Below are 26,035 nucleotides of genomic sequence, written 5' to 3' on the forward strand. Positions count from 1 at the left end.
CCCTCTTAAACATTTCCCGAATTAGCCTAATCTACCAACAGATGTCAGTGTTTCAATAGGCTCCTGTCACACGCTGCTAGACCTCTGGTTGTGGTCAGCACTACGGTCAGCACAGGTGTCAGTCACAAAACGACAATGAATGCTGAATCCGTTAACGACAACTAACTTTTAACAAGTAGCAGGCTGGCCTTCTGCCAGGGGCCGCCTCTGTGTCATCAACAGCACTGTCTGATAGAGGGAGACTTTTTAAAGCCCACGGATCGCGGGCAGCAAGCGCAAAAATCTAAGAGCGGACATTAAAAGAAGAGTTCCCATTATACAGCTTGTCATCTACGGGATGGAGCCCCCTGACAGCTCCGTGCAGAGCCCCGACCTCGTGTCGTTAGAATTAACCGTGGAAAACGTCGAAACAGTAAGTTGTCAAACTCATACAGTGGCGACAGAGAAGTGGTTCGTTTGATGCAGTAGGCTACCAACAATGACAGCTCTCATTAAGTCTGAAAGCAATTTGTTCTTCTCAGTCAAGTCTTTCTAAATATCTCATCAGCATTGGGGTTTTATGCTTTGTGACAATGATAATTATGAGGCCTCCATATTATTTACCAAATAGCCCAAATAGGCTACACAGATGTAGGCCTATTGGTTGACAGTTGGAAAAATGCACAGACTAATTACAATAGAATTTTGACCTTTAACAAATAGGCTACAGAATAGCTTTTGAATTCATATTTCACAATGGGCAGTTCATATGGAGTTAGCTAGTTCAATGGGACATAGAGGGAAGGGGGCTGTTGTAATATGATATCAGTTACAAACATACTGTGCTAATTATAACCACCACCATGTGCTTGGGATTAGTTGCCATTAGCAACAGCACTCACTCATGCAGAGTTGGCCATCCTGTGTGCTTTGGAGGCTGCTCCCCTGCTCCCCTCTTACATTCCTTATCAGTGACAGTCATGCCTTCAAGGACACATTGTATGATAAGGATTCTGGTCACTTTTTCATTTCCCTCCCTATTGTAAATTCAATTAATTGAATTGGAAATGTCCTCTCCTCCCTCCTCTAGGCCCTCCAGCAACTGTACTATGACCCGGATATGGAGCATAAGAATGTGGCCCAGAAGTGGCTGACTCAGGCCCAGACCTCCCGTCAGGCCTGGCAGTTCTGCTGGCCTCTGCTCAGCCCAGACAAGGTCCGCTCCACAGCACCATCCTACATACTCCCCTGTACTTTCTACAGACTCTGTTGTGTAGTAATCATTCCTTTCCTGCTTGTATTTCACTCCATGACGACACTCATAAGAACGCTGTATTCTTTTTACTATTACACCATTGTCAAAACAGCTTCCCGAGATCCAGTTCTTTGGCGCCAGCACCCTTCACACCAAGATCTCCTGTCACTGGGCCGACCTCCCCACAGACCAACACCAGACACTGAGGATGCAGCTCCTTTCCCACATCTCCCACTTCTCCTCTGGGCCAAAGATGGTGCTGACCAGGCTGTGTGTGGCCCTGGCCTCCCTGGCCCTCCACACCATGCCCCAGGGCTGGCCCCAGGCTGTGGCTGACATGGTCAGGGTCTACCAGCCAGAGAAGGCTGGGGATCAGGGCGGAAGTCAGGGTGGGGCTGGGGTTGGTGGAGGAGGTGGGGCAGAGGAGGAAGTGAACGCCCACGCACAGTGCCTGGCCCTGCTGGAGCTCCTCACCGTGCTGCCAGAAGAGTTCCAGAGCTGCCGGCTGCCCCAGGCCCGTCGTGCCCAGCTGAGAGAGGCCCTGGCTGGGGAGTGGACGGCGGTATGTCCCCTGCTGCGCCAGCTGCTCCAGAGACAGGAGGGCAACAGCCAGGTGAAGGAGCAGGCCCTACGGTGCTTGTCTAGCTGGGTGGGACTGAATTTTCCTCTGCATGGGGAGAGCGAGGGGCTGCTGCAGGACTGTTTTGCTGCTCTGTCAGACCCAGAGCTGTTTGACACTGCCGTGGAGACCATTGTCGGCTCTATATCCCAACCTGACTGCCAGAGGTGAGATAGACACACACACACATTGACAGACAGACAGGCAGACACACACACACACACACACACACACATTTACATTTACATTTAAGTCATTTAGCAGACGCTCTTATCCAGAGCGACTTACACACACACACATAGAGCACTTTGATAATGAGTTGTGTTGAGACGCATTATATTGACTCAGCATACATTTGTGCGTGTGTGTGTGTGTTCAGATACACTGATGCTCTGGTGAACTTGATGCCCCTGGTGCTGGGTCTCCATGACCAGCTGAAAGCCGCAGCGAGGGACGGAGACATGGAGACCTCCCATGGCATCTGTCGCATCGCTGTCGCTCTGGGGGAAACACACTCCAGGTACACACACCTTTAGGTTAGGGCTTGGGCTATGTTACTAGATAGTTAGTTTGCTAACTATCTAACTAAAGTTTGCTGATACTTAGTTGAACATCTATGAACTATCTGTGGTGTTAGTATTAAGTGATAACCAGTTTTCTTGGCTCATTATGGACCTGTTTCACCTCATCTCCCTGGGTGTGACTTTGTGGAACAGGACTCTTCTGGAACAGGTGGAACACTGGCAGGGATACCTGGCCCTAGTCAACATGATCCTGTTCTGTACTGGCATCCCTGGGCACTACCCAGTCAACGAGACCACCAGCTCCCTCACACTCACCTTCTGGTACACTCTGCAGGTATGTACCCTACACCCTAACCTCTACACCCTAATCCTGGACACTACCCAGTAAACAAGACCACCAGCTCCTCCACCTTTTGGTACACTCTGCAGGTATTGGTGTAGGGTTTGGGTTAGGGTTAGTGGTTAAACCTACAATGCTGGAGAGGAGGTACCTCATCTGTACATTGTAGCATGGCCACTTCCTGATGTATACTTCCTGTGGTTCCAGGATGACATCCTGTCATTTGAGGAGGACAAGCAGGTAGTCTACCTGCAGGTCTACAGACCAGTCTACTTCCAGCTGGTGGACGTCCTGCTCCACAAGGCCCACTTCCCCTCAGAGCAGGACTACACTTCCTGGTCCTCAGATGACAAGGAGCAGTTCAGGATCTACAGGTAAACAGGAAGTCTACTTCTACAGAAGGGATGGGAGTTGTAGTCCTTGGAGGAGCTATTTGATTTTCACTAGAGATTTTACATTATTTGACCCAAGATTTTGTTGTACGATGTATGTTATGCTTTATCCAACACTAGTTTCTAGTCGACAGATCTGTTGAATGTTTTGACCAAAGTATTTCATTTTGAATAGAGGAGAGTGCCCAAGGCACATTGTGATTATACTGCATGTGTGTTTTGTGTGGTAGAGTCGACATATCAGACACTCTGATGTATGTGTACGAGATCCTGGGGGCGGAGCTTCTCAGTAAGCTCTATGATAGACTGGGCCGACTGCTGATGGACACAGAGAGACCGGCAGCATGGCAGGTCAGTACAGCCACCAATTTACATAAATACAGCGATCACACAACGTGTCACACATACAAAGACATATACTACCATTCAAAGGTTTGGGTCACTTAGAAATGTCCTTGTTTTTGAAAGAAAAGCACATTTTTTGTCCATTAAAATAACATCAAATTGATCAGAAATACAGTGTAGACATTGTTAATGTTGTAAATGACTATTGTAGCTGGAAACGGCTTTTTGAATGGAATATATACATAGACGTATAGAGGCCCATTATCAGCAACCATCACTCCTGTGTTCCAATGGCATGTTGTGTTAGCTAATCCAAGTTTATCATTTTAAAAGGCTAATTGATCATTAGAAAACCCTTTTGCAATTATGTTAGCACAGCTGAAAACTGTTTTTCTGATTAAGGAAGCAATAAAACTGGCCTTCTTTAGACTAGATGAGTATCTGGAGCGTCAGCATTTGTGGGTTTGATTACAGGCTCAAAATGGCCAGAAACAAAGAACTTTCTTCTGTAACTTGTCAGTCTATTCTTGTTCTGAGAAATGAAGGCTATTCCATGCGAGAAATTGCCAAGAAACTGAAGCTCTCGTACAACGCTGTGCACTACTCCCTTCACAGAACAGCGCAAACTGTCTCTAACCAGAATAGAAAGAGGAGTGGGAGGCCCCGGTGCACAACTGAGCAAGAGGACAAGTACATTAGAGTGTCTAGTTTGAGAAACAGACGCCTCACTAGTCCTCAACTGGCAGCTTCATTAAATAGTACCCGCAAAACACCAGTCTCGACGTCAACAGTGAAGAGGTGACTCCGGAATGCTGGCATTCTAGGCAGAGTTGCAAAGAAAAAGCCATATCTCAGACTTGCCAATAACAGAAAGGATAAAGATGGTCAAAAGAACACAGACACTGGACAGGAACTCTACCTAGAAGAGTCGCCTCTTCACTGTTGACGTTGAGACTGAGGGTTTTCTAATGCCCAATTAGCCTTTTAAAATGATAAACTTGGATTATCTAACACAACGTGCCATTGGAACACAGGAGTGATGGTTGCTGCTAATTGGCCTCCGTACACCTATGTAGATATTCCATAAAAACAATCTGCCGTTTCCAGCTACAATAGTCATTTACAACATTAACAATGTCTACACTGTATTTCTGATCAATTTGATGTTATTTTAATAGACAAAAACAAGGACATTTCTATGTGACCCCAAACTTTTGAACGGTAGTGTATGTATACATCCCAAAGCTATTTTGTCATGTTTCTTCCTGTGTGATTCTATCTCATCAAGCTACCCTCTCAGGAAAAAACTTCAAACTGTAACCAGTGCCTGCAACCTGGAGCAGGTTGTCAGTCAACCTAGCAGGGTAGTTACAAACAGCACAGGAATTAAATCATCAACATGTATTGATCACATATTTACTAATGCTACAGATATTTGCTTTAAAGCAGCATCCAGATCCATAGGATGCAGTGATCACAATATAGTAGCCATATCTAGGAAAACCAAAGTTCCAAAGGCTGGGCCTAATATAGTGTATAAGAGGTCATACAATAAGTTTTGTAGTGATTCATATGTTGATGATGTAAATAATATTTGCTGGTCTGTGGTGTGTAATGAAGAGCAACCAGACGCTGCACTTGACACATTTATGAAACTACTTATTCCAGTTACTAATAAGCACACGTCCATGAAGAAAATGACTGTAAAAACTGTTAAATCCCCTTTGATTGATGAGGAATTGAAAAATTGTATGGTTGAGAGGGATGAGGCAAAAGGTATGGCAATGCCCAACTGATTGGCAAACATACTGCAAATTAAGAAATCATGTGACTAAACTAAATAAAAATAAACTACACTATGAAACAAATATAAATTATATAAAGAATGATAGTAAATAGCTTTGGGGCACCTAAAATGAAATTTTAGGAAAAAAAGCCAACTCGGCTCCTTCATTCATTGAATCAGATGGCTCATTCATCACAAGGCCCACTGATATTGCAAACTACTTTATTACTTTATTTACTTTTTCATTGGCAAGATAAGCAAACTTAGGGATGACAAACGCTGACACTACACATCCAAGTATATAAAATTATGAAAGACAAGAATTATACTTTTGAATTCTGTAAAGTGAGTGTGGAAGCAGTGAAAAAATTATTGTTGTCTATCAACAATGACAAGCCACCGGGGTCTGACAATCTGGATGGAAAATTACTGAGGATGATAGCAGAAGATATTGCCACTCCTATTTGCCACATCTTCAATTTAAGCCTACTAGAGAGTGTGTGCCCTCAGGCCTGGAGGGACCCAAGAATAGTAAAGCCCCCTTTACTGGCTCAAATAGCCGACCAATCAGCCTGTTACCAGCCTGTTACCAACCCTTAGTAAACTTCTGGAAAAAATTGTAATAAACACACAGTAATAAACTCAGCAAAAATAGAAACGTCCTCTCACTGTCAACTGTGTTTATTTAGAGCAAACAGCAAACTTAACGTAAATATTTGTATGAACATAACAAGATTCAACAACTGAGACATAAACTGAACAAGTTCCACAGACATGTGACTAACATACATGGAATAATGTGTCCCTGAACAAAGGGGGGGGGTCAAAATCTAAAATAACAGTCAGTATCCGGTGTGGCCATCAGCTGCATTAAATACTGCAGTGCATCTCCTCCTCATGGACTGCACCAGATTTGCCAGTTCTTGATGTGAGATGTTACCCCACTCTTCCACCAAGGCACCTGCAAGTTCCCTGACATTTCTGGGGGGGAATGGCCCTAGCCCTTACCCTCCGATCCAACAGGTCCCAGACGTGCTCAATGGGATTGAGATCCGGGCTCTTCGCTGGCCATGGCAGAACACTGACATTCCTGTCTTGCAGGAAATCATGCACAGAACGAACAGTATGGCTGGTGGCATTGTCATGCTGGAGGTTCATGTAAGGATGAGCCTGCAGGAAGGGTACCACATGAGGGAGGAGGATGTCTTCCGTGTAATGCACAGCGTTGAGATTGCCTGCAATGACAAGCTCAGTCCGATGATGCTGTGACACACCGCCCCAGACCATGATGAACCCTCCACCTCCAAATCGATCCCGCTCATTCCTTCGACGATAAACACGAATCTGACCATCACCCCTGGTGAGACAAAACCACAACTCGTCAGTGAAGAGCACTTTTTGCCAGTCCTGTCTAGTCCAGCGACGATGGGTTTGTGCCCATAGGCGACGTTGTTGCCGGTGATGTCTGGTGAGGACCTGCCTTACACTAGGCCTACAAGCCCTCTGTTCAGCCTCTCTCAGCCTATGAGCACTGATGGAGGGACTGTGCGTTCCTGGTGTAACTCGGGCAGTTGTTGTTGCCATCCTGAACCTGTCCCGCAGGTGTGATGTTCGGATGTTCCGATCCTGTGCAGGTGTTGTTACACGGGGTCTGCCACTGCGAGGACAATCAGCTGTCCGTCCTGTCTCCCTGTAGCGCTGTCTTAGTACGGACATTGCAATTTATTGCCTTGGTCACATCTGCAGTCCTCATGCCTCCTTGCAGCATGCCTAAGGCACGTTCACGCAGATGAGCAGGGACCCTGGGCATCTTTCTTTTGGTGTTTTTCAGTAGAAAGGCCTCTTTAGTGTCCAAAGTTTTCATAACTGTGACCTTAATTGCCTACTGTCTGTAAGCTGTTAGTGTCTTAATGACCGTTCCACAGGTGCATGTTCATTAATTGCTTATGGTTCATTGAACAAGCATGGGAAACAGTGTTAAACCCTTTACAAGGAAGATCTGTGAAGTTATTTGTATTTTTACGAATTATCTTTGAAAGACAGGGTCCTGGAAAAGGGACGTTTCTTTTTTTGCTGAGTTTACATAGAGCAATGACTACATGGAACTCTATTCCACATCAAGTAACTGACGCAAGCAGTAAAATTAAATTAAAAAAAACAGATAAAAAAAACACTTTATGGAACAGCGGGGACTGTGAAGCAATACAAATATTGACAGACACATGCATACACACAATAACATACGCGCACTATACCAACACATGGATTTAGTACTGTAGATATGTGGTAGTGGTGGAGTAGGGGCCTGAGGGCACACCGTGTGTTGTGAAATCTGTGAATGTATTGTAATGTTTTTAAAATTGTATAAATTGCCTTAATTTTTCTGGACCCCAGCAAGAGTAGCTGCTGCTTTGGCAGCAGCTAATGGGGATCCATAATAAATACAAATCTCACTCTCTAGCTGTGTAAGGGCTGTCGTCGGAAGAAGACCAAGGTGCAGCGGAGTTAGTATTCATCTTGACATTTAATTCAAACAAAGAGAACACTACAAAAAACAGGAAAACCGACAGCCAAACAGTACTGACAGGAAACACACTGAACAGAAACAATTACCCACAAAACCCAAAGGAAAAACATGCTCCTTATGTGTGACTCCCAATCAGCAACAACGAGCTTCAGCTGTGCCTGATTGGGAGCCACACATGGCCCAAAACAAAGAAATACACAAACATAGAAAAAGGAACATAGAACATCCACCCAAAGTAACACCCTGGCCTAACCAAAATAAAGAACAAAAACCCCTCTCTATGGCCAGGGCGTTACAAGCTGTAACGTGGGTCGTGTAAAGGGGACCAAGGCGCAGTGTGTAGAGTGCTCATATTTACTTTTAATGAATATACTGTTTAACAAAACGACCGACAACAGTTCCGTCAGGTGACATACACTAAACTAAAAACTACCCACAAAACCCAGGAAGAAAACCCCCTACTTAAATATGATCTCTAATCAGAGGCAACGAGGATCAGCTGCCTCCAATTAGAGATCAACCCAAACAATCCCAACATAGAAAAACTAGAACTTAAACATAGAAATAGAAAACATAGAACAACCCAAACACCCTGTCACGCCCTGACCTACTCTACTATAGAAAATGACATCTTACTAGGATCAGGACGTGACAGTACCCCCCCAAAGGTGCAGACTCCGAATGCAACATAATCAAAACAACCACAAAACACAAAGGGAGGGTAGGGAGGGTGACAAAAGTCTATGGCGGCTCAAATGCAGTCCACGTAACCTTAACTTCCAGCATAGGAGGCGGCTCCGGTTCTGGGCGTACTCCCCGCTCCACCCGCTGATCCTTCTGCTTTATTACCACCTGAACGTGGATCGTCGTCGAAGGAACCGGACTGTAGATCATTGCTGGCGGTTCCGGGCTGCAGGCCGTCGCCGGAGGCTCCGGACTGGGGAGCGTCGCCGGAGGCTCCGGACTGGGAGGTGTCAAAATAGGTTCCGGACTAGTGACCGTTGCTGCTGGCTCCATGCCATGGATCATCTCTACAGGTTCCGCGCCAAGGATCATCACTGGAGGCTTCTTACCATGGATTATCTCTACAGGTGTCGGGCCATGGATTATTCCTACAGGCTTCGTGCCATGGATTATTCCTACAGGCTTCGTGCCATGGATTATTCCTACAGGCTTCGTGCCATGGTTTATCCCTACAGGCTCCGGACCATTTATAATCCCTCCAGGCTTTTTGCCAAGGATTACTTCTTCAGGTTCCGGGCCATGGATTACCTCTTCAGGCTTCGTGCCATGGAATATCCCTACAGGCTCCGGGCCATGGATCATCACTAGAGGCTTAGTGCCATGGATCATCTCTATAGGCGTCGGACCATCGAATATCACTGGAGGCTTTGTACGAGGAGCAGGAACCGGTCTCACCGGACTGGGGAGACGCACTGAGGACCGAGTGCTCAAAGCACTGGATTCTGGAGGCGCGCAGGAGGGAGAGTGCGAGGAGCAGGCACAGGACATACTGTGCTATGGAGGCGCACTGGAGAGAGAGTGCGAGAGGCAGGCACATGCTCACCACAAAAAGAACGGGGAATTGGCTCAGGTCCCAGTCCTGGCCCAGCCAAAGTACCCGTGTGCCCCCCCCCAAAAAAAATTGGGGGGCTGCCTCTCGTTCTTCCCAGGTAGGCTCCGATATCGCTCGATTACCTGGCCCCAAGTCCAGTCTCTCCTTTCAATCGACTCCTGATGTGACCAGGTGTCCATTTCTGCCCGGGCACGCCGCTTAATCCAATCATGGTGGGTAGTTCTGTAACGTGGGTCGTATAAAGGGGACCAAGGCGCAGTGTGTAGAGTGCTCATATTTACTTTTAATGAATATACTTTTTAACAAAACGACCGACAACAGTTCCGTCAGGTGACATACACTAAACAGAAAACAACTACCCACAAAACCCAGGAAGAAAAACCCCTACTTATATATGATCTCTAATCAGAGGCAACGAGGATCAGCTGCCTCCAATTAGAGATCAACCCAAACAATCCCAACATAGAAATAGAAAAACTAGAACTTAAACATAGAAATAGAAAACATAGAACGACCCAAAACACCCCCTGACCTACTCTACTATAGAAAATGACATCTTACTAGGATCAGGACGTGACACTAGCTTCCTCTTTCTGGGACGTTTTCTATTTTTCTTTTGTATTTTTCCAGGACACTGAGGCCCTTCTCTTTGGCTTCCAGGCTATAGCAGAGACCATAGACGTCAACTACTCTGATGTCATCCCAGGCCTCATCGGTCTGATCCCACGGATCAGTATAAGCAACATTCAGCTAGCTGACACCGTCATGTACACTATAGGTGCTAGCCAACATCTTAATCCAATTGTATTATAGTTTTCTTTGCTACCTTTCTGTTTGTTCTGACCCTCCCTCTTTTCCCTACAATCTATTTTCCTGTCTTTCTTCCTTTCTCTATCTGTCTCTTTCCTTTATCTCCCACCCCCTCCCTCTCGCTGTCTAGGTTCTCTAGCGGAGTGGCTGGCGGACCATCCGATGATGTTAGGCAATGTATTACCCATGGTGCTCCAGGGCTTGGTGAAGGCTGAGCTGTCCGTGTCCAGCGTGTCCACTCTGAAGAGAATCTGCAGAGAGTGTCGTCACGACCTCGCCCCTTACACCCATGACATCATGACCGTGTCACAGGTCTCTGTGACAATAAGATTCACAAAGCATGTGATGATAGATGCAGTGTACTGTAGCTCAAAATGTGGTGCGTGGTAACTGTGCTGTCGTTCAATGTTGCTTTGGTTCTTTTTTTACACTCATGTCAAGCATTCTCTTCCTTTCACAGGATGTACTGGTCAAAGATATCCACAAGGTCAGTATACATTCTTTGTCTTTGAAAGAAATTATCAAGTTTTAGACTGTTTCTACTGATTGTTTATTTTCTGTAAATATAGGGATGGAATTTAAAACTATATTTGTGAATCCATGTGTGTGTGCAGAGCAGCCAGTGCATGTGGCTGATGCAGGGCCTGGGCTTCCTACTCTCTGCCTTGCCAATGGAGGAGATCCTGGGCAGCCTGACCACCCTCATCACCCCCCACATCCAGAGGCTAGACACGCTGGCACACCAGGAGGTAAGAACAAGGAAATTATGCTTATACAGTGCACTTGGTCTATGCAACCACCTAAAAGATACATGTGTTGGACACACACTTACAATACAGTAAAATACAATGTAAATAGGTTCCATACTGTGTGTCTCTTTCCTGCCTGTTTTATCCTCCCACCCACTCTTACTGTAACCTTTGCTCCTAATGTATCTCTGTATTCAGTTTGTCTGGATCTAACCATCTCCCTCTCCATTTGTGTAGCCCAGCCCCACTGCCAAGCTGTCTATCATCCACATCCTGGGTATGCTGTCCAGTCTGTTTACTACGCTGGACATCAGCAGGCAGGACGAGGGGTCAGAGGGCACCACCCCAGCTCAGGCCAGGCCCAACCCAGTGAGTCTCCTCCCAACTCTGTCTTTCTCACTTTATTTTGCCCTCTTTCTACACTCTCCCACCTTCTCTCATTCCCTGCCTCCCTCTTTCACTCTGTCTCAGAACCTCTCTCACCACCCATGAATACTGTCATCCTGTTTACTTTGTCTGTGCTCTGTCAGGTGGTGGTGGTCTTACAGCAGGTCTTCACATTGATCCAGACAATCCTCAGCAAGTGGCTCAGTGACTCAGAAGTGGTGGAGGTAAGTCATGTAATCTATATGTACATGAGAATGTTGCAACATTTAAATGGTTCTCTATGTCTATCTGAATATGTACTGTACATAGTCATACTGTTCTTCATTAGCCTGGAATCCGAAGTGAATATTGCTCCATTTCACGATTGTTTAACTTCTGAAGCAGTAGTGAAACGAAGTGATATTCAGATTGGATTCCAGACTAGATTCCCACTCTCTCACAGCATGTCTTCTCCCGTAGGCAGTGTGTGGGGTGTTTGAGAGGTCCGTAAAGACCCTCCTCAATGACTTTGCTCCCATGGTGCAACAGCTCAGTGAGATGCTGGGACAGATCTACAGCGCCTTCCCACAAGCCTCTGCTCTCGACCTCACACGCCAGGTGGGCCGCCACAGACCAACCATCCAAATCAGATTCAATGCTCCACAGGGTCGGGGTGAATCCCATTTCAACTCAGAATAATTTACTACATTTCATTGAAAAGACCCCATATAAAACAATGGCTGAATGGATATAATCACTGATAGCATGCCTTACACTTGACAAATGTGCCCACAAGGATTTCTATGAATTACTGAATCTCTTTCAGATGGTCCACATATTTGCGGGTGAGAAAGATCATTTCAGCCCCATCCAGGCCCTTATTGAGCTGGTCACATCCACCACCCTATCTATCTTCCAGCAAGGTAAGAGAAAGTAAATTGAGATTTGATTCTCACATCATCTTCCACATACAGTTGAAGTCGAAAGTTTACATACACTTAGGTTGGAGTCATTAAAACTCGATTTTCAACCATTTCCCAAATTTCTTGTTAACAAACTATAGTTTTGGCAAGTCAGTTCGGATATCTACTTTGTGCATGACACAAGTAATTTTTCGAACACTTGTTTACCGACAGATTATTTCACTTATAATTCACTGTATCACAATTCCAGTGGGTCAGAAGTTTACATACACTAAGTTGACTGTGCCTTTAAACAACTTGGACAATTCCAGAAAATGATATCATGGGTTTAGAAGCTTTTGAAAGGCTAAGTGACATCATTTGAGTAAATTGGAGGTATACCTGTGGATGTATTTCAAGGCCTACCTTCAAACTCAGTGCCTCTTTGCTTGACATCATGGGAAAATCAAAAGAAATCAGCCAAGACCTCAGAAAGACAATTATAGACCTCCACAAGTCTGGTTCATCCTTGGGAGCAATTTCCAAATGCCTGAAGGTACCACGTTCATCTGTACAAACAATAGTATGCATGTATAAACACCATGGGACCACACAGCCATCATACCGCTCAGGAAGGAGACGCATTCTGGCTCCTAGAGGTTAATGTACTTTGGTGCGAAAAGTGCAAATCAATCCAAGAACAACAGCAAAGGACCTTGTGAAGATGCTGGAGGAAACAGGTACAAAATTATCTATATCCACAGTAAAACGAGTCTTATATCGACATAACCTGAAAGGCCACTCAGCAAGGAAGAAGCCACTGCTCCAAAACTTCCATAAAAAAGACAGACTACGGTTTGAAACTGCACATGGGGACAAAGATTGTACTTTTTGGAGAAATGTCCTCTGATCTGATTAAACAAAATTAGAAATGTTTGGCCATAATGACCATCATTATGTTTGGAGGAATAAGGGGGAGGCTTGCAAGCCGAAGAACACCATCCCAACCGTGAAGCACGGGGGTGGCAGCATCATGTTGTGGGGGTGCTTTGCTGCAGGAGGGACTGGTACACTTCACAAAATAGATGGCATCATGAGGATGGAAAATTATGTGGATATATCGAAGCAACATCTCAAGACATCTGTCAGGAAGTTAAAGCTTGGTCACAAATGGGTCTTCCAAATGGACAATGACCCCAAGCATACTTCCAAAGTTGTGGCAAAATGGCTTAAGGACAACAAAGTAAAGTTATTGGAGTGGCCATCACAAAGCCCTGACCTCAATCACATAAAATATTTGTGGGCAGAACTGAAAAAGCGTGTGAGAGCAAGGAGGCCTACAAATTATGTGGATATATCGAAGCAACATCTCAAGACATCTGTCAGGAAGTTAAAGCTTGGTCACAAATGGGTCTTCCAAATGGACAATGACCCCAAGCATACTTCCAAAGTTGTGGCAAAATGGCTTAAGGACAACAAAGTCAAGTTATTGGAGTGGCCATCACAAAGCCCTGACCTCAATCACATAAAATATTTGTGGGCAGAACTGAAAAAGCGTGTGAGAGCAAGGAGGCCTACAAATCTAACTCAGTTACACCAGCTTTGTCAGGAGGAATGGGCCAAAATTCACTCAACTTATTGTGGGAAGCTTGTGGAAGGCTACCCAAGTTAAACAATTTAAAGGCAATGCTACCAAATACTAATTGAGTGTATGTAAACTTCTGACCCACTGGGAATGTGATGAAAGAAGTAAAAGCTGAAATAAATAATTATCTCTACTATTATTCTGACATTTCACATTCTTAAAATGAAGTGGTGATCCTAACTGACCTAAGACAGGGATTTTAAATGTCAGTAATTGTAAAAAACTGAGTTTAAATGTATTTTGCTAAGGTGTATGTAATATTCCGACTTCAACTGTATTTCCTTTTTGACATCTTTTTTGTGTGTTCTCTATTCCATCTATTTTTCAGGCCCAAGGGAACATCCTGATATTGTTGAGTCATTCATGCAACTCCATGCCCAGGTCTGTCTTATTCTTATAGTCCCATTCTCTGTCTCGGAGATTACATTCTGGATAAATATTTGTGTATCTATGTGTGTGTGTATCTTTAGCATCATTTATACCTGGCGCTAACATGTGTCCTTTGTCCTGATCTTGTCCACATTCCGATTGTCCCCACATTTTTGACAAGTGTATATGATCACAATCAAATCACAATGCATATTTTAATCATCTACACCTGTCAGATAATGTGGACACAATCAGAATGTGGACAAGATCAGGACAAAGGACGCATGTTAGAACCAGGTGAAAAAGGTGGCTTATGTGTGTGTTGTTGACTCCATAGGCCCTCAAAAGGAAGCCTGACCTCTACCTGTCTGACCATCAAGATGTAAAGGCTCTATTCTACTGCGGTGAGCGACTTTGCCATGTAACCCACACTGTAATTCCAAGTGCACTGTAATGTGGTAGGTGTATACAACTGGTTCTGCACCAACTCTTTTTCAGGGGTCCTGTCACTCAAGTTCCCAGAGACACCTACAGCGAAGTCAGCCTGTATGTTCTTTGTAAGTTAAGTAGGTGCGATGATGACACATTACCAATCACTTCACAAATAACTTTACCTCTTGTACTATCCCATGAACGGAAGTCATAACCAGGGATGCCAACTGCTGAGGGCCCAAACAGGTTACACTTGTTTTTCACTGAAACATGCAATAAATCCCTGCTAGGGGGAAATGCAGGTTTTAACTAATTAAACAACAAAGAATATGATCTCCATTATCAGTCTCTGTGTGTAAAATAAAAAGTGGTTCATGTGAACCTAACTCACAGCTAAAAAATGTAAAGAAAGGAATCCAATGTTATTTGTTGCCTAGACTTTACTGCAAATGACACTCAAGTCTTGAGAAAAAACAATACACTAATATTGCAGTTAGCCATGACAGCCTTTATAATAGAACGCTTGTGACCACACACATAAATGTTGCACTTGGGAAAAAAACACCTTAAAGGTACAAATGTACCTCTACTTTCCACTCTCCCGCTGTCTTTCCAGAGTGCACACTGATGATGTAACTAGCAAATTGGTTGTCTTTTCTCTCTTCAGTCGCGTGCTGCATTCTGTTATGTGAACGATTGGCTGAGCCTTGGAAACAGACAGTATTGCTCCAAACGCGTATCACTTGTTCGTCCTACAACCAGTAGTGACCCAAAGCCCCCTCCCAAACTGTTCTCAGATCTACACAAAGCACGTAGGTCACCTATTTTGGATTCAAAAAGACGAATATCCCCGAAAGGTGACTAGTTTGCATCCCTGCATAACTCCTGTTTATTCTGCACCCCTCCTGTCATAATGTGGCTGTTCTATACATCCTTCCTCCATACCTCCCCATCAGATGGAGTTGGTCTGTCATTGTGGAGACATCCCTCCTATTGGTCAGGTGCTACAGAGGGACGGGAAGCTTCTCGTACACACCATCCTGGAGGTAACCAACTGGTATCTCTGTTAGTGTGTGGGAAAGAAATACCCTCAAGAGTAGGACAAGACTGCAGTCAGTGACTCAGTCCTCCAGACCAGTGGTTCCCAACCCCCTGTACTTGGACTATCCACAAGGGGTACTTGAGAAGACTCATGAGACCATAGGCTTACCGGTAAAATACAAATGAGGGGGTACTCCGGGCAGTCAAATTCAGTTGGTAGTACAGTAACTGGAAAAGGTTGGGAACCACTGCTCTAAGAACAATAGTGGCCAATGAATGGGTATAATTATGTTTCAGTCAGTGCTCACCCTTGGGATTCTTGTTAAGTCTTTCTCTCCCTCTGTGTCATCACCAGATGGTTGGAAGTCAGTCTTTCTGCTGTCTGACGGAGCACTTCTCTGAGGTGCTTTTCTGTCTGAACAGACATTGCCCTGTGCTGCTGGCCCAGTGGCTGAAGGAAGGACTACATGTCCCAGGGTTCCCCTCTGCCCAGGTCTCCATGGAGCAGAAGGACACCTTCAGCCAGCAACTCCTCAGGTAGTCTACACATCCATTCATGCACTCATTTGGCGTTCCAGGTTCTTTGTAGTCACACTGCTCTGACCTTCAGATCTCACTGTGACAGATGAATTTAATGTCTCAGGAACAATATCATTATGTAGCAGTCCTCCAAGATGCGCAAACAGCTATGTACCTGTTTGAACCCTTTTCTGATCTACTCAGATACATCTATCTCATTCACCCTATTTTTCCCAGGGAACAGACAAACAAGCGGCGTGTTAAGGAGATCGTGAAGGAGTTCTCGCTGTTGTGTCGAGGTCTGCAGGGCACTACTGGCTACTCTGCAGATTACTAGTGTGGCTGCAGTACTCGCCTTGTCTGAACCAAGACCTCCTGAGACCCAGGACCCGTTCAGGGGAACCCAGAGGATTGGAATCCCCCGACAAGGACTTTGTGTGAATTGGATCAACTTTATGCTGGTGGTGCACTCACATGGCTGCAGTAGTGTGTATTCTGTGGGGGGTTGAAGTACCAAGGTAAAACTGTCCCTGTGTTAATGTCATGGGATGTTACTATTGTTATGGCCATGTGAAGAAAGGCATCGTGGTTTCTTCAGAATAGTGATTAACAGTTGTTTGTCTGATCAAGTTATATCCTGCTCTGGACTCTATGGCGTAGGCAGTACAGAGGGAAGAAAACTCTAATCCGGCCCAAAGAGACCAGTGAAAACATTGGGTTGTGGTGGGCGATACAAACCTGTCTGTTTTGAAGGGTGATACTATCCAATATATATTTTTTAAAGCCGATTTTCACCCAGGTATTTAGTGGGATCTGAGAGTTATGATCATGTTATAAGCATGTTATGATCATGTTATAATCATGTTAAGATTGTGTTATAAGGATGTATAAGAAAGTTGTAGGGATGTTTAGAAAGAAAATAATAAACAGATCTGAGTCTCTGCAGCTGCTCAGGCAGGCTGACTGTATTGGTGTACTCGTTTATTATCATGACATTCTGTTGGATTCTATGGTAGTTCAGATACATATTATCAAAATATAGAAAGTCCCCCAGGCCTCTCTCTCTGTTATGTAGGAAAGGCTGAGAAACGATACACCGTGATGAGAGGATTTTATATATTCAACCATTTTAGATTTTATATTAGTGGAGGTATATGTCTAAAGACAGGACTTTTTTCCTGACCAGTAGAAACTCTGGGCCCTGGTCAGGTCACATGGTCAGATAAAATAATAATAACTGCTGGCCCTAATGATAATTCTAAAACATCTCAGGACATCCACGACAGAAATATAGGACAGACGTTGTACAGAGACAACAAGCCCCTCACTCTAAGGCTGTGTTCGTTTTTAATCAATGACATCACTTTAGTGGGACAGCTGCTCGCAGGCTGGTGGTGGTTGGAGCTGTCCTCGGTAAAAAAAGGTGGAATTGAGAAGTGAGGAGTTTGTTCGTAGTGATGGTTGGTGCTGTGGTGTACTGAGTTACAGTGGAGTGGTAAAGGGGGGTTTATGCGGGTTTCAAGGTGATGTCTCCCCGACCCCCTCTACTTTAGTCCTCCTCCCATTTCACTATCGTATCCTGGTAAAGAGATTCAACACCGACTTGGACTCCTGAAGGAAGAACACAACAACAAGGAAGTTCTTTATTTGACATAATCAAGCAGCAAACCTGTGACTGGCCAAATGAAAAAGAGCAATGACAAGATGTGTTCTGTTCACTAACCTTGGTGCAGCGTGTCTTACTGAAAACATTCCAGAAACGCAGAGTCTCGTCTCCCGCTCCCGTCACAATGGCCTCTCCATCTGGTGACACAGCCTTGAGGAGAGGGAACAGAAAGAGTTGAATATCGAGTCTGTACTTTCTACTAGGGTTGCACAATTCTAGGAACTGTCAAAACATTCCCTGGTTTTACAGAAATCCTGGTTCCAGATTTCCTGCTTATTCAGAGAATCCTCCAACCGGGATCTCGGGAAAACCAGGGAATTTAATGAAAGTCCCAGGAATTTTGCAACCCTACTTTCTACATACTGAGGAAGGTGGCAAATTGGTGGTGGTGATGATGATTTGCTGTGTTATTCAACATTACAGACACCCAACTACTCCCCTCCATCAGTCTCACCAGGTAGAGAACTCTGTAGGAGTGTCCCGTCAGCTTGGCCACCTGGTTCAGAGACGGGTACTTCCACACCAGGATCTGGTTCTGAGAGTAGCCATGGGTGCTCACCTGAAACACATGATAGAGTGTACACCCATTCACTACTTATGAACACCGACCTGACTAAAATCCTTTACGATCAAAACACTCAACTAATACAAGTATTTGTTGGAGCAATTGAGTGTGCAATCCTTACTTCACTATTACAATATTTATTTCAGCCTAGTGTTCAATGAAAAGTGATGTGCGACATTTGACTACATAATTCTACTCTGTGATGAAAGAAAATCGCTTAGGACCGGATACGCAGGAAAGCTGATGCTTTGGGAGCAGGTATTAAATAAGTAGTGCCTCACCAGCTCATTGGCATGCTTGGACCAGGCCAGGTTGCAGACCTGGGAGCCTGTGTCAGTGCTCTGCAGGGGCTGGCCTGTCAAGGTGTTCCAGAAGCGTAGGCAGCGGTCGGCCGTGCCCCCTCCGGACACCAGCAGCCCGTGCTGGTGGGGTGACCAGGCGATGGCCTTCACTGCAGCCAGGTGGTCACTGTACTGCTGCATCGGGAGCAGGCTGGAGCTGTTCCACACCAGCAGCTGAGGATAAGGGAGGGTGTGTTCAGTATCACAAATGTCGTTAAAATGTTTTGAAATAGAGTTACGGATCCTGTTCAGTATTGTAAATGTTGCAACAAGTCGAGTTGAACTGAATGCAAAGGGGGGGGGTAGATTCACAGTGTTGAGAGATTGTCTGAAACTGTTTGAAAACAAACATCTGTGTTGTATTATTGGAGAAAATCATGTAGTACCTCCCCGCTGTCTCACTAAGTTTCTCCCTACTGAACAGGAGCCAGTGATGTGAATATGACCCTGAAGTGGTCCTGCTCACCTTGTTGTCGTTGCCCCCAGAGGCCAGGTGCTGGTGGTCGGGGGACCACTTGAGGCCACACACCTCCTGCCTGTGGCCCTGGAGCCTCCTCTCAGCGGACGGAGGGGTGCGGACGTCCCTCTGGAGGATCACACGGTCCCTGCTGCCTGAAGACAGCTGTTCTCCATTCCACGCCAGTGCTCCTGGAGAGTGGTAGAGAGAGAGAGTACATCCTCCATGTTACAGTCCCATTCCATCTGGTATTACCTAAGCAATTATATGTTTTATTTATTTTTTATCCAATAGACAGGCCGTGTCCAGAATCTGTCTTGCCTACTACTTACTAAAACTACATACTGTGTACTAATTGTACTACATACTAATTAGAACGTACTGTTTAGTAAAAATGTATGCAGTAAGCAAAATGATTAACATACCAGGCTTACCAATACTGAGAATGTCTTCTAACGTGCAATTTTAAATCATTTGTTAATTTTGGTATAGTGTCCCCTATATGACTATCAGCTGATTATCAACTGTTGTCAAACACACATGGGTCTGAAAATACTCTTCTCTTCCTCAATAACATGCAACAAATTTGTACAGTACTCAATGAAAATCTAAATGAGTATGACATCCTGGCATTTAAAGCATACTTCATTTTTGTAGTACTATAAAACATTCTATAAAACATACCTAATCATCCTACTATTTACACAAGTACGGATAATGGATAAAGAAATACAAGGCAAATATCAGACTGTAAAAACCAAGTCCTCTCAAAGAATAGATCTTGTCACACACATGAACATATACACACGGATACAAAAACATATCAAATCGACTCCTAAATCGACATGCATCACTGACCGACGCGAGCCGAGTGGCCTTCCAGACTGGTCAGCTTTCTCCCTCCAGCTGCGTCCCAGATCTGAACATAGCCCTTATGGGTTCCCACAGCAACGAGGCTCCCCTGAGAGGATGGATACAACCCAGGCCAGTGAGTGACTAGATGTAAGGTAGATGATACATGTCTTGTTAAGAGTGTCAGTCTTCCTTTATGAAAACTAAATGTCCCAGTTTTTTTCCTCATAAAAGTATTTATCAACAGAATGATCACAGATATTGAGCAGGGCTGTAAACTCACCCTTTCATTCCAACACACTGATGTCACAGAGTCTCCGTCCACTGACAGGTCACACAGTCTTGTCACCTACAGGGATAAATACATGGATAGAAAATAAGCAATAATAGAGGTTTGTGTTGTCATGACGTTGGCCTGTGGGTAAGGTTTATGACCCCCCCCCCCCATAAATACCTTTCTCCCTTCCCCTCCCTCTCTGACCCTACTGAAGGACTTTTGAATAGCCTTTGTTAAATATAGAGAGTCTGGGAACATCAAACAAGTGGGGGGAAAGGAATCATATTTCAGTAATAGAACCAGTTGGAAATATACCAGGTACTTAATGAGTATGGATGTCAGTTCGGTTGTCATCTGAGACATTATGACTGATGACAGGACGACAAACTGTACCTGGGAAAGTCTACACATTATAGTTATCAGATTCACATGGAATTGTTGTTCAATTTAAATGTTTGATATTGAAACTGTTTGTTAGGAGATTAAATGTAATTTTAGCTTCCAAATGAGAGAATTGGGTTTTCATAAGGAAAGAGCCCTGACCAATCAGTGTCAAGAGACAGGGGTTATAAACGATGAAACACACCCTTCTCCCCTCGCCACTATATAAGTCAGTGACGAAATGTAACCAGTCTGTTCCGGGTAGGTGAGGTCTGCAGCCTCTGCGTTAAAAGGACACACATGTCAAGTACAGAACTAAGCCAACCTCAGCGTGAGCTTTGGTTGCGAATGGTATGAACTTTGAACTCTGATTCACTACAGAAGTGATACTTCCTAGCCGTTGAGTTAGCAGCGGCCGCTGTAGACGTGGGCTAGGAAAGGACGGACGACGTATCCAGCCTAACACACAACGAAGATACTACAACATATCCATTTTACCACCAGTGACATTCTTCCGAGGACAGGAAGATCTCTGTTGGCCAACACGGCCAGCATCTACGACCAACCTACCGAAGCGCAGCTCAGAGTAAATATTTATTGCATTTTCCTTTTCCAAATGGGCGGTAATTTAGAATGCATACGATACTGTATTTAAAATGGCATAGCTGCTTTCTCTGTTCCTCAGTCTTCCCGCTCTTTCATTCAAGCCCAACCCCCTTTCCTTTGTGTAACAAGCCGCCATGCCGGTTTAGCCCACTAGGGCACATTCTCCTATCATTTCCTTGTAACCATATCTGTTTGTTATGCATTTCTGTGAATTATTTTGTTTAATAAATACATGACCTTAAGGCAATTGATGTATGGATGACTCATAGTGAAGACTGGGTTCGTGCAGATAACCAACAATTTACGACGTTTGGAATGAGATTGACGTGAGGTAAACTAACATCATTAAAGGAGACTAATCGATCAGATATTAATATCTGAAAGTTATATTAGGATATTTATAACTTTGTAATCTGAATATTATCCTTGGTGCCCCGACCTTCTAGTTAATTACAGTTACACGATTAATCAGTTTAATCGCGTAATAATAATTAGAGTTATTTGATAAACATGTCTTCCGTTTTAATGATGCCAAAGACACGACAGTCTCACCTGGCCCCTCCCTCACTCTCCCCTGGCCCCTCCCTCACTCTCCCCTGGCCCCTCCCTCACTCTCACCTGGCTGGTGCAGGCGCTCCACAGGTACACACAGGCCCCCAGGCCCACAGACAGCAGGTTGCCTGCAGACCAGTCTACCAGGTTGAGGTAGAAGTCATCCTGCAGCTCAGGGGCATCGAGCACTTTGAAGGGGATCTTGGAGATCTTACGGGCTGGCTTCCGAGGGGAGCGAAGGAGCTTGTGACTACACAAACATGGGAGTGAGGGAGGGATAAGTTCCAGCGATAAACTTCCATAGCATATGGACCTCTATAAAAAGATTGGTGTGTATGCTATTTTTGCTTTAGCAGACATGTATATTGGATGGATGTAACATACAGTAACTGTGCCTGTATGTTGGATGGATGTAACATACAGTAACTGTGCCTGTATATTGGTTGGATGTAACATACAGTAACTGTGCCTGTATATTGGATGGATGTAACATACAGTAACTGTGCCTGTATGTTGGATGGATGTAACATACAGTAACTGTGCCTGTATGTTGTGGATGGATGTAACATACAGTAACTGTGCCTGTATATTGGTTGGATGTAACATACAGTAACTGTGCCTGTATATTGGTTGGATGTAACATACAGTAACTGTGCCTGTATATTGGTTGGATGTAACATACAGTAACTGTGCCTGTATATTGGATGGATGTAACATACAGTAACTGTGCCTGTATATTGGTTGGATGTAACATACAGTAACTGTGCCTGTATATTGGTTGGATGTAACATACAGTAACTGTGCCTGTATATTGGTTGGATGTAACATACAGTAACTGTGCCTGTATATTGGTTGGATGTAACATACAGTAACTGTGCCTGTATATTGGTTGGATGTAACATACAGTAACTGTGCCTGTATATTGGTTGGATGTAACATACAGTAACTGTGCCTGTATATTGGATGGATGTAACATACAGTAACTGTGCCTGTATATTGGATGGATGTAACATACAGTAACTGTGCCTGTATATTGGATGGATGTAACATACAGTAACTGTGCCTGTATATTGGTTGGATGTAACATACAGTAACTGTGCCTGTATATTGGATGGATGTAACATACAGTAACTGTGCCTGTATATTGGTTGGATGTAACATACAGTAACTGTGCCTGTATGTTGTGGATGGATGTAACATACAGTAACTGTGCCTGTATGTTGTGGATGGATGTAACATACAGTAACTGTGCCTGTATATTGGATGGATGTAACATACAGTAACTGTGCCTGTATATTGGTTGGATGTAACATACAGTAACTGTGCCTGTATATTGGTTGGATGTAACATACAGTAACTGTGCCTGTATATTGGTTGGATGTAACATACAGTAACTGTGCCTGTATATTGGATGGATAGAAAACCCAACATCACACTTAAAGCTAGAATCCATATTTGGTATAACTTCCATGTCCATTTGGGATATTACAACAACAAAGAAGTTACTTCAACAGATTTCTTTTTTACAACGTCCACGCTGCCGGACACTCCTCTCCTCGGTTTCATCAACAAAACAATAACAAAGGGTCTGGGGCAAACAGTTGGGTGCTGTCTGGGTGCTGTTTCACCAAATGCAGATTCTAGCTAAAGAAATATAAACGTCATATTCATCATCTTCAGCACCACCATGTGTGAAAATGCTGGAGATGATGAATATGAGGTTGAACAATTGTGAAATGTCCCTTTAAGGACAGTGGTTGTCACTAGTCCATAGAGTGGACTCATCCATACCTCTTGTTGCTGAGTGGGGAGAGCGAGTATGGCGAGACTTCATTGCCACTGTCGAAAGGCACTCTCTTAGTGTGGACTGTGTACTATGGAGGAATAATTCAAATCAGAATGTTAATTGTGAGGATAGTTTGCCTCACTGTATATCGGCGGTTTTGTGCTGGGGCTCGGGTTTCTTTCTCTCCGTCTCTCACCCTGAAGAGGCTGTGTGTGTCCTGGGAGAAGACAATGTGGCGGCGGTCCTCAGTGTGGAGGTTTGGAACGCTCTCTATCCCCGCCCCCAGCAACTCGTTCCTCAGCAGGGCAGCATATGCCACAGTGTCTTTCCCCGTGTCTGACCCAGCATCCTTCCACCTGTGGTTATGGTTGGGAGATTGACAGTTCTCCTATGGAGAATGAGCAGGTAAATAAGGGGTGAAAACCAATGCACATGCGTGCACAAACAGACATATCAATGAGTACGTGAGAGAGAGACGGTGGCTGAGAGAGTATATCATTTGAGGTACACAATTGGAGGAAAGGTGTGTTGCTTACATTGGCATAGTGGAAGTTGATACACCAGTTGCTTCCAGCACGGATAGGAATGAATCGGTCCCCAGATTTGACACTGAGAGGACTGCAGGTTGCACCTCCAGACTGAAATGGTTAAACAAACAGTGTCAACATGTGCAATAGGCAAAACATTTGGTTGAATGCACTACTACACAAAGCTTTTCACTCTCCATACATGACAACCGTCCAGATTGGTTCAAAATGGATTACTTGTTAGTATCTATCCAAACACATCTGTTTCTGTTCTCTCCCCAATCCTTTTGCCGGCAATTCTGTTTTTAATACCAGAAATACAGCTGATCGCCTTACTCACCTTAGCCAGCTGGCCCTCTGGTAGGTTCTGATGGTTGATTTGCTTCAGCAGCCTTCTCTCATATTCCTGGTCCATTTTACAAGAGCACCACCACTACCAGCAACTCTGTCCAGTCCCCCCACCCTCCCCCCCCCCTCACACGTCACTGGCCTCCCATCCCTGGAGGAAATAAAATGTCAGAGTAGAGGTGTAAGACAGTTATCCTGGTTAGTGGTCAACCACACTACTGACTGACACAAATGAAAAGTAGCAAGGCAAGCTGCCCTGACTGCACACCAGGAAGCTGCACTGATTGACTAGTTAGCTCCTGCAAGAATGCCAGATAACTAGCCACATTTCGACTGGTAAATTAGAGAATAACTATGGTGACGTTTCAGGGTAAAATAAATATCGTCGCTGTGCAAGAACTCTGCAAAAATGTGTGCTGATGTCAGTCACACCGTTGTCATGGTATCATCCCCCTACAAACAAACTCTGGCTGCTAGCAGCAATAATCAGCTGACGACACACAATACAAGAAAGGTCTTTCTTACTACTGGTTAGCGCAAGTAAAAAACAGACGTATCGCCATGTTTAGTTCTGGACAGACCACCCATAGCCTTTAAAATGCCTCAATCGCCCACGAGTTTGTTGACGTTTTCCCAATGACAAGGATAATTCCTGATTTTTGTCCTGAAGATACCAACACCATCAAATTGCCATCGCAACCACTGAGCCAACGATTTTTATAACTAAACCTTGCATTGCTCTATCTGTGACTGAGCTATAAAGATGGCAACTCTTGGGTGTTGTTTATGTCTGAATCAAGATGGCGACGATCAGCTGGACTGCAATAGACGCAGAGCTCAACAGCGACACGTGGCGTATGTTATAAGCACTGAGGTAGGTTATGAGAAATTGTTCATGAAAAGAAAAACATGGGAATGCACACAAAAGACTTAAAGTGTGGTAGTCTATTGCAAAAAGTAAACCATCATAATGATTTCACTAAACCAACATATCCTAATCCTGACACCCCCTTCCTTCTCCTGATTTATTTTATTTAACCTTCATCATAGTCAAGGATTTCAGTTTGGTGTAAATGTATTTGTAGTTTTTCAAATTCCCATAGGGTGGGGGCACATTCCCTCAGGGTTTTAGGCAGCTTTATTGCATAAGCAAGAGGAGGCTCATTAAGTGCATGCACAGATTTAGAAAGGAAGCGGTGCATTAGTGCCCCCACCCTCGGTGTTCAGACTGGACTCCACTCCCTCTGGGGAGGAGATGTTGAACTTCTGGAGCAGGGTGGTGAAGAAGAGGAAGAGCTCCATCCGGGCCAGTTGTTCCCTCGACACACCCTCTTCCCTAGAGTGTAACACAAAAACACACCCACAAGTTCAGTTTTTCTTATTCCATCTTGTTCTGAGGGCAGCTCTGCTTAGGGTGATTGGTTGGAATTAATATGATTGGTTGGAATGAGATGGAATAAGGAAAACTCCAATCTGCACACAAACGTGCTGCTGTATCCAA

General features: G+C 44.5%; 2 protein-coding genes across 2 annotated transcripts; one reads left to right on the forward strand and one right to left on the reverse strand.

Annotated features, from left to right (window-relative positions):
* The first annotated feature begins 90 nt into the window (after positions 1–90).
* On the forward strand, positions 91–17,144 carry LOC115157254 (importin-13). The gene is made up of 21 exons (XM_029705345.1): positions 91–412; positions 1,070–1,195; positions 1,347–2,020; positions 2,233–2,373; positions 2,570–2,711; positions 2,925–3,091; positions 3,340–3,460; positions 9,974–10,121; positions 10,284–10,465; positions 10,614–10,640; positions 10,768–10,902; positions 11,140–11,271; positions 11,433–11,513; positions 11,749–11,886; positions 12,095–12,191; positions 14,144–14,196; positions 14,522–14,588; positions 14,683–14,741; positions 15,573–15,662; positions 16,013–16,194; positions 16,414–17,144. The coding sequence occupies exons 1-21, from the start codon at positions 338–340 to the stop codon at positions 16,511–16,513; spliced, it is 2,937 nt and encodes a 978-aa protein (XP_029561205.1). The 5' UTR covers positions 91–337; the 3' UTR covers positions 16,514–17,144.
* Positions 17,140–24,645, reverse strand: fzr1b (fizzy/cell division cycle 20 related 1b). The gene is made up of 12 exons (XM_029705346.1): positions 24,527–24,645; positions 24,196–24,297; positions 23,856–24,047; positions 23,665–23,747; positions 21,940–22,123; positions 20,341–20,406; positions 20,064–20,166; positions 19,215–19,396; positions 18,689–18,922; positions 18,297–18,401; positions 17,900–17,992; positions 17,140–17,787 (listed from the first exon to the last, which is right to left on the reverse strand). The coding sequence occupies exons 1-12, from the start codon at positions 24,599–24,601 to the stop codon at positions 17,746–17,748; spliced, it is 1,461 nt and encodes a 486-aa protein (XP_029561206.1). The 5' UTR covers positions 24,602–24,645; the 3' UTR covers positions 17,140–17,745.
* Positions 24,646–26,035: the final 1,390 nt, after the last annotated feature.

This window comes from Salmo trutta, chromosome 21 (assembly GCF_901001165.1).
Source record: "Salmo trutta chromosome 21, fSalTru1.1, whole genome shotgun sequence".
Lineage (NCBI taxonomy): Eukaryota > Metazoa > Chordata > Actinopteri > Salmoniformes > Salmonidae > Salmo > Salmo trutta.

Coding starts and splice junctions, on each gene's coding strand:
- LOC115157254 (XM_029705345.1), top strand. CDS start 338: ATGGAGCCCCCTGACAGCTCCGTGCAGAGCCCCGACCTCGTGTCGTTA. Junction 1,196..1,346: donor CTCTGCTCAGCCCAGACAAG/GTCCGCTCCACA, acceptor TTGTCAAAACAG/CTTCCCGAGATCCAGTTCTT. Junction 10,641..10,767: donor TGGTCAAAGATATCCACAAG/GTCAGTATACAT, acceptor GTGTGTGTGCAG/AGCAGCCAGTGCATGTGGCT.
- fzr1b (XM_029705346.1), bottom strand. CDS start 24,601: ATGGACCAGGAATATGAGAGAAGGCTGCTGAAGCAAATCAACCATCAG. Junction 20,407..21,939: donor GGAGCGCCTGCACCAGCCAG/GTGAGAGTGAGG, acceptor TTATCCCTGTAG/GTGACAAGACTGTGTGACCT. Junction 17,788..17,899: donor GTAAGACACGCTGCACCAAG/GTTAGTGAACAG, acceptor TTCTTCCTTCAG/GAGTCCAAGTCGGTGTTGAA.